The 7,075-nt window shown below is 39.1% G+C and overlaps 1 protein-coding gene across 1 annotated transcript; it reads left to right on the forward strand.

The window, feature by feature from the left end:
* Positions 1 to 3,984: 3,984 nt before the first annotated feature.
* On the forward strand, positions 3,985 to 6,458 carry LOC116329240 (lysophosphatidic acid receptor 6-like). Its single transcript, XM_031751235.2, has one exon. The coding sequence runs from the start codon at positions 4,810 to 4,812 to the stop codon at positions 5,863 to 5,865; it is 1,056 nt and encodes a 351-aa protein (XP_031607095.1). The 5' UTR covers positions 3,985 to 4,809; the 3' UTR covers positions 5,866 to 6,458.
* The last annotated feature ends 617 nt before the right edge of the window (positions 6,459 to 7,075 follow it).

Genomic DNA, 7,075 nt, shown 5'->3' on the forward strand with positions numbered 1-7,075 from the left:
TATTTGTGTTGAATTAACCTTATGCCTCCCAAAGAACATGTGTACATCATGTACAATTACTCAACGTGGTTTTGCAAAGAATGAGGAAGGACGTGCAACAGCTAACAGTAACTGGCCCTCTGCCATGTACAAATCCTCCTTTACTGAGGCTAAATGCCATTTGAATTTCTGAATTATTTTGGCATAATATGACCCTCTGATTAGATGAATACCACATGGAATGAAGTAAAGAAAGAAATGATTTATATAAAAGCAAAAAGTGAAGGACCTCATAATTGTGCTTTAGTAGATGCCTGCACCATCATTTCCACTACTTACTTTCAGTAGTTCAAAGTAAAGGGTAATCTACAGTTTGTTTACTTTTCCTCTTATAGTCTACTTGGAGCTAAAAATAAAGCAGTTTCTCCAGTGATGTATTTTGTAAATGGAATAAGCTGTTGGTTTGATAGAGCTCTTTAACTTGTTTGCTGTTTAATGTCACAGGGCTTCTTTCAATATCAGTTTGTGGCTCTTTTGCGGTTGGTTCATCTACCCGCTTTGTGTACATCACAGTTATAAAATCACACACTTTTTGTACATCAAATCCTTGCTGCAGCAGAATGCTAGCACTTTCTGATAAGTCTCGTGACTTAGTATCTGTGAAACCTGTTTTTTAAAAAAAGAGAGAAAGAAATGCAGGCATGCCTTTGCCCTAGAAACAACCCAAACACCACTCTGCATAGCTATTCAGCCATGCAAAATAGCTTGTTCTATTCAAGCTTGCAGTAGAGTTTTTTTGTTTTTTTTACCCATGAGCCAAAATTAAACGCTGTGGTTTTATCAGCTTCCTCCCGATGATGGGAGAAGGCTATGTGGTTTGCAAATGAATAAAAACACAGAAAAATGAAAATGGCAAAAAAAATCTCTGTGTACTGGGGAGAGTGTTACTAAGTTCATACAATGTCAGGGTCCCAGTAATACTGGTTTTTGAAGCTTTTGAGTTCATGTACTTGCAGTTTTCTTGCATGCAACACTGTTAAGTTACATTTAGGACATACAGTGATTGCATGTGACACTGTCCTAGATTCAGCATGTAGCGGTTAATGAAGAGCTGTAACAATCAAGCCTCAAGCACTTTTACATGCAAGTTGTTCACTGTCACTTCATATTCTGCTGCATTTTGTATATGTATAAACCTTGACGGTTTGAGATAAGATTATAAATTTAGCACTAGAAAGACTGCTAAGTTTAAAAAAAGACACGAGTTACAATGACTTAATTTTTTCAGTACAGTACAGGCCACTGTAAGTTTCAGTGAGGGAAAGGGGTAGCTGGGTGGGAAGTACTTGTTTTACAAAGTAGACGAAAGCTTTAGCTGATAAGGCTGCATGGGGGAGCATGCTGCCCTTCATTCTGCCACAGACCTACTGCAAAGTGTATATTCAAATGTCAAAGCTGGTTCAGCATACGTAGGAAGAAAAGAAATTTCCCAAAAAGATGAAGATTATGATAATGAAGTTGTAATTACCATATATTTCACTTACATCATGCAGGCAGTGAGGAAATTTCTTTCTGGGCATGTTTTGATTATCCACTTAGGCTGATAAGGCATTTGTCTTGGAAAAAGGTTTTTAAAAAGGTTTTAAAACAGTTTAAAAATATGTTTTTAATGTAACAGAATGATTGTGTACTTGTTCAGGTTTGTTGTGCTGGGATGCCTCAGTGGATTGTGTATATTGAATACAGTTCTGCTGTGGTTTAGCGTACTTGTAGATGGCACCACAGCGTTTGTAAAGTCACTGTTTCCAGAGAGAGAGTGGAACACAATTAAATGAAAGCCGTTTGACTCTCAGACTAGCCACTCATCAGAATGTGCTCTTGCCGAGACATTAGACATTATTTTCTTTTGGACTGCTCTCTTTTCATCTTGGGCAGTTTTGTGGCTTAAAAATGTGTTATTTTAGATATTTTTTCAAGAGTTTGAATTAAAACTTAGCCAGGCTTTCTGATTTGGATTATTGTTTTCAATGTATTCTAAAATGATACAGCAATTTAATCATATTTAATGTCACTGAAGTAAGCCCTAGTCTCCATCTTTTGATTCACACAGACTTTAGGTTTGTGACTTGATGTGATAGAGAGTTAAAAAATAAATTCAGGTTGGTTATTTTTGTTGTTTTCTTTTTACAGCATGAGGTTGTCATTGCTGCTGCTGACCACATTATACAACAACACGTGTCATAAAACACTGCTTTTATTCGAAGACTTGGCCTTGGGGGTGCCAGACAATTTCCAGGCATTGTGAGAAATTTAACAGTCCAGGGATTTCAGGCGCATGTTTTTGTTTAGTGACCACATGCTTGCATGTGAACAGCTTGTTTTTATGTGCTCCATGGAACAACTTTGCGAGGGAAAGACAATAGTACAGGTTTTTCTATTTTCTTGCACATTGCTTTCTAGCCTTGATCATGTTTGCTTTGTGGTAGGCTGACAAAGAGACGTACGCTGAGCCATAAAACAACCTCTTGTTGGACTATTTTTGGTAGCTCTCGAGTCTAAATTAACCATCTTAGGGTTCAGGGTCATGTTTATGTCAGTAATATCAGGAAAATGTTATGGTAAACAGTAACGAGCGAAGTAGGTTATCTTATCTTTGCCTAAGTGTTTTGAATTACAAAATGTACATCTGGCAGAAAAACAGTTGCTTGATCTCACAGACAAGCATTTGTTTACTGGCAGGAAAACTAACCAGGTACTCTGTTTCCTATTTGACACAGTAGCAGCCAACACAAATATAGCATTTGCTCACCACAGGCCTGATCAAGGGGCTAAGAACGCTTTTAAGTTGCCTGAGACTAGTTCTAAACTGCACATTCCCCCCTGCTAAGCTACTTCATTCACAACACATACCCCAACGTTTTTTACTGACTGCCAAGGAGAGAGTTCCTGCAAAAGGATAGCCACAATGCCCCAAGAAGAGAAAGTTGTGTCCATGGAGTGACAAGGGCAGGAGGAAAAAAACCTACTGGACAGAAAGAGAGCTTTCTGTTCTTTCTCATTACTAATGTCCTTTTGTAAATAAAATGCGGTTCTTCAGCAGAAGCTTTAGCTGCCCTCACAGGTCGTCACAAACAAGAAGAAGACAGCTGAATTTTCCCGTACTTTCTGTCAGACCAGTGGAGACCCTGTGGGGTTTCAGAGAACTTCTCAGGCACTTTTGGCCTCCTGCTGTTATTAACAACTTAACTAATGAGGGGAAAAATAATAAAATCAACAAGCCTTTTTAAAATGGAAAAGTATATTAGCAGTAAAAAGTGTTACAATAACAAAAGTAATAGCTCTTATTAAGCTAAAAAAAAAATAGTGTTTCCAACTTCCCAACTCAATTTCAAAGTAGGTAGTGAAGTGCAGTATTTTTAGCCATAGACATGTTGTAGCCTATGTTGTACAGCGTGATATATTTTATTATCCAAACATGTAAACGTGAGGGTTTTAGTCCTCGAGAGCTACTGTCCTGCAGTAAACCAGATGCATCCCTACTCCAACACAGCTGAATCAAATAGTTGGATTACCAATTCGGTATGCCATCAAGTCTGGCAAAGGCCTGATAACGAGCCATTCATTTGATTCAGGTGTTGCATCTAAAAATACCCTGATGTAAACCATATGTAGAAAGCAAATAATTTTACCTATTTTTCTTGTCTCAATAAATGAACATTTTTAAGTGCTTTTAAAAAAACAAACAAACCAAATTATTCAGCAATTACAAGCTTAAAATTTACTGAAAAACTTGAACGTTTTATTTTAAATGTATTTCAGTGATCCGTGTTTCAAGATCTGTAGATCTGTGACAATATTTCAGAGTCACTATGAGCTCATTTTTTAAATTAAGTTTCCTCTCAATGCACTTCTGTTTGTGTGATTGACTGTAAAGCAGACAAAGGAGTAGGAGGACCAGAGGCAGTGGGAGGAGTTACTACAGCTTCTCTCTCTTCTACCCAAACTGCAAAAAACTGCCGGGTACAAAGGAGTAGTCGAGCCTGAGTGGTGTGATGAGTGGTGTGATGAGTGGTGCGCAAAAGACCCCGAGGCTGTATGAAGAGGAGTGAGAGAGATACTGGTTGAGCAACTAGGTTAGTAAAACAAAGAAGGGAAAGGAAAGAGAAACTGAGGGCAGACAGAAGACAAAAACACATTGAATTGTCACACTGAGAGCTCTGCTTGGAAACAACCATGGTCATTTGTGGTCATGACCATGTGGGAGATGGAAAGCTTATGACGACTTTGCTGCTTTGGAGCTGAGAAGAACAAAACCACAAGGCTGGGTTTTGACAAAGAACAAGAATCCTGCCATGAGGTCACTTCTCTAATGGACCTGAATGTGGATTTCCCATTTCTCTCTTTGTGGATTGAGCAGCTCGTGATTATTTGGGACCTTGAGAGCGAAAAGGTGGCAAATTCATGTGACTGATTTATCTGAGTAAGTAAAGCTAACCCTCTAACTTGTGGGGTGCAGTCTGGCCGAGAGACAGGGCAGGGGGAGGGCAAGACACTCCAGCCTGGATCTCTGTCCTCTGGGAGGGGTCTTTTCAACTGAGGTAACCCCCGAAATAACATCCAGAAAAGGGAGGGAAACATGCAGCAATATGCACCGCTCTGTTGAACAACAACAACAAAAAAAGTTGCTCTAATGGATCGAGTATCTCTCAGTACTGAATTGTTCTCTTCTTTATAATTCATTCATGGTCAGTTGATCGTGCTGGAAATACCTTTCCCTGAAGAGCTATTGCATGACAAACACTTCCCATCCCTGCAATCTTAAAATTGATAATGATAATGTACAACAACTCTTCAATATCCAACTCATGCGTCAAGAATGATGGGTTCAAATATCCACTGTACAGTACGGTCTTCAGTATTGTATTTGTTGTTGGACTTATCACCAACGTTGTGGCCATCTATATATTCTCCTGCTCTCTGAAAATGAGAAATGAGACCACAACCTACATGATGAACTTGGTATTGTCTGACCTTCTGTTTGTCTTCACCCTGCCGCTACGGGTCTTCTATTTCATCAACCAGAACTGGCCTTTTGGAGGGATTCTCTGTAAACTGTCTGTGTCACTTTTCTACACCAACATGTATGGCAGTATTCTCTTCCTCACCTGCATTAGCGTGGACAGGTTTTTGGCCATTGTGCACCCCTTTCGTTCGAGGACGCTCAGGACCAAGCGCAATGCTAAAATAGTATGTATTGCTGTATGGGTGCTGGTGCTTTCAGGCAGTATCCCCACAGGATTCTTGTTGGATACCACCTCAAACGAAAAAGGAAATGCCACTTTCTGCTTTGAGAACTTCTCATCCAAGCAGTGGAAAGCATCCCTCTCTAAAGTGGTGATTTTCATAGAGACAGTAGGCTTCCTCATCCCCCTGCTACTCAACGTATGTTGCTCCATCATGGTGTTACAGACTCTGCGCCGTCCCCAAACTATCAGCCGTGGTGGGAACTTGAACAAGAAAAAGATCCTGCGTATGATAATCGTGCACCTTACCATTTTCTGTTTCTGTTTTATCCCCTACAATGTAAACCTGGTTTTCTATGCTCTAGTCCGTACTAAAATTTTAGGAGGCTGTTATGAGGAGTCGGTGGTTCGAACCATCTATCCAGTAGCCCTCTGCATTGCTGTATCCAACTGCTGCTTTGATCCCATTGTTTACTACTTCACCTCAGAGACCATTCAGAATAGCTTCAAGAGGAAGTCTCAGGCCACCATTAACTATGAGAGCAAGTTCTCTGAGGCTCTGCAATCAGAATCCACCACCAATCTGCAGTGTAGCCTAAGTCATCTAAAAGCTAAAGTCTTTCACGGTGAGTCTTCAGTGTGACAATGGGGTCACTACGTCCAGTGGAAAAGATAAAACTCATCCATCCATTAAAAAAAAGACAGATCTGATTTTTTTGTTTTGTTTTTTTTTGAGCGCTTTATCTGTTTTAGGTTTCAAATGTCCGGATCTGGTCTTCACAGCCTCTGTTTTGCAGTATTAACATATGAACTTTTTCACAACTGTGGTTTTAATGTTACTACTTTCTAATTTTCATTTCCTGTGGAGTAAAATGTAATTATGTAAAGCACAATTAAAGTTGCCTATGACATTTAAGGGAAAGTGATCACTGAACAGCAGGACAGTTATGAAGCTGACTGCTTCATATGCTTGTGCGTTTGTACATTTCTGTGGTAAGTTGTGGTGCTAACTTTAGACTGTTATCTATTTAATTAACATAAAGGTATATCAAGCTATAAATGTGCAGGGCTTTTTAAAAACATGTACAGATAGATCATATAAGTGCCCTGTTGTGTTTGGCTGGTATTTCATGTTTGGACTCGATGTCTTTAATGACCATAAATGCACTGACTGAGTTCCTCATGCTGCACTCATGCCACAGCAATGAATAAAAGTTATGTAATACCTAAAACAAATGATTGCATCTGAAACTTTTTGTCATTTGAATGAACAACATGCTCTTAATGCTAAAATTTCTGTGGTTTGTATTGTTAAACGTGGCAGCTCAGGAATATATAAATATGTTACTGGCACATTACATGCTTATTTGCATTTAACTGCTGTGACACCAGACTTCCAGTTCCAGTGGTGGCTACAAAGTTCAAAACTGTTGTAGCATCCTGCACCAAACAAAACAGAACAAAACCTTTGACTGTCTAGTTGCTAAAAATGTTTCGAGGATTAGTCTTGCACGCAAAGTTGTTCAATTGTGGAAGTAGAAAGTCTTTTGGAGATCGGGAAAAAGAAGAAGTGTTTTTGTTGCTAACTGACAAAAACATACCCTTAAAATTTTTCACCAAACAACTTGTAAAAGAAATACAAGGAAGTGTTGTATTAAGAAGCATTAAGAACATCGAAGCTTGTGTGTGCCATAATGATCAGTGTTTAAACACTGTAAGAGGATCAACAGGAGTTCAACGAATGCCATTTAGGCTTTTTTTTAAAGTTAGATAGAGATTGCATTTCATCATCTTGGAACATTTTGTTTTCCTCATCTACAAGGGCACAAAGTGACTATAATACAACCCAGAGG

The sequence above is a fragment of the Oreochromis aureus genome, linkage group 14, assembly GCF_013358895.1.
Source record: "Oreochromis aureus strain Israel breed Guangdong linkage group 14, ZZ_aureus, whole genome shotgun sequence".
Lineage (NCBI taxonomy): Eukaryota > Metazoa > Chordata > Actinopteri > Cichliformes > Cichlidae > Oreochromis > Oreochromis aureus.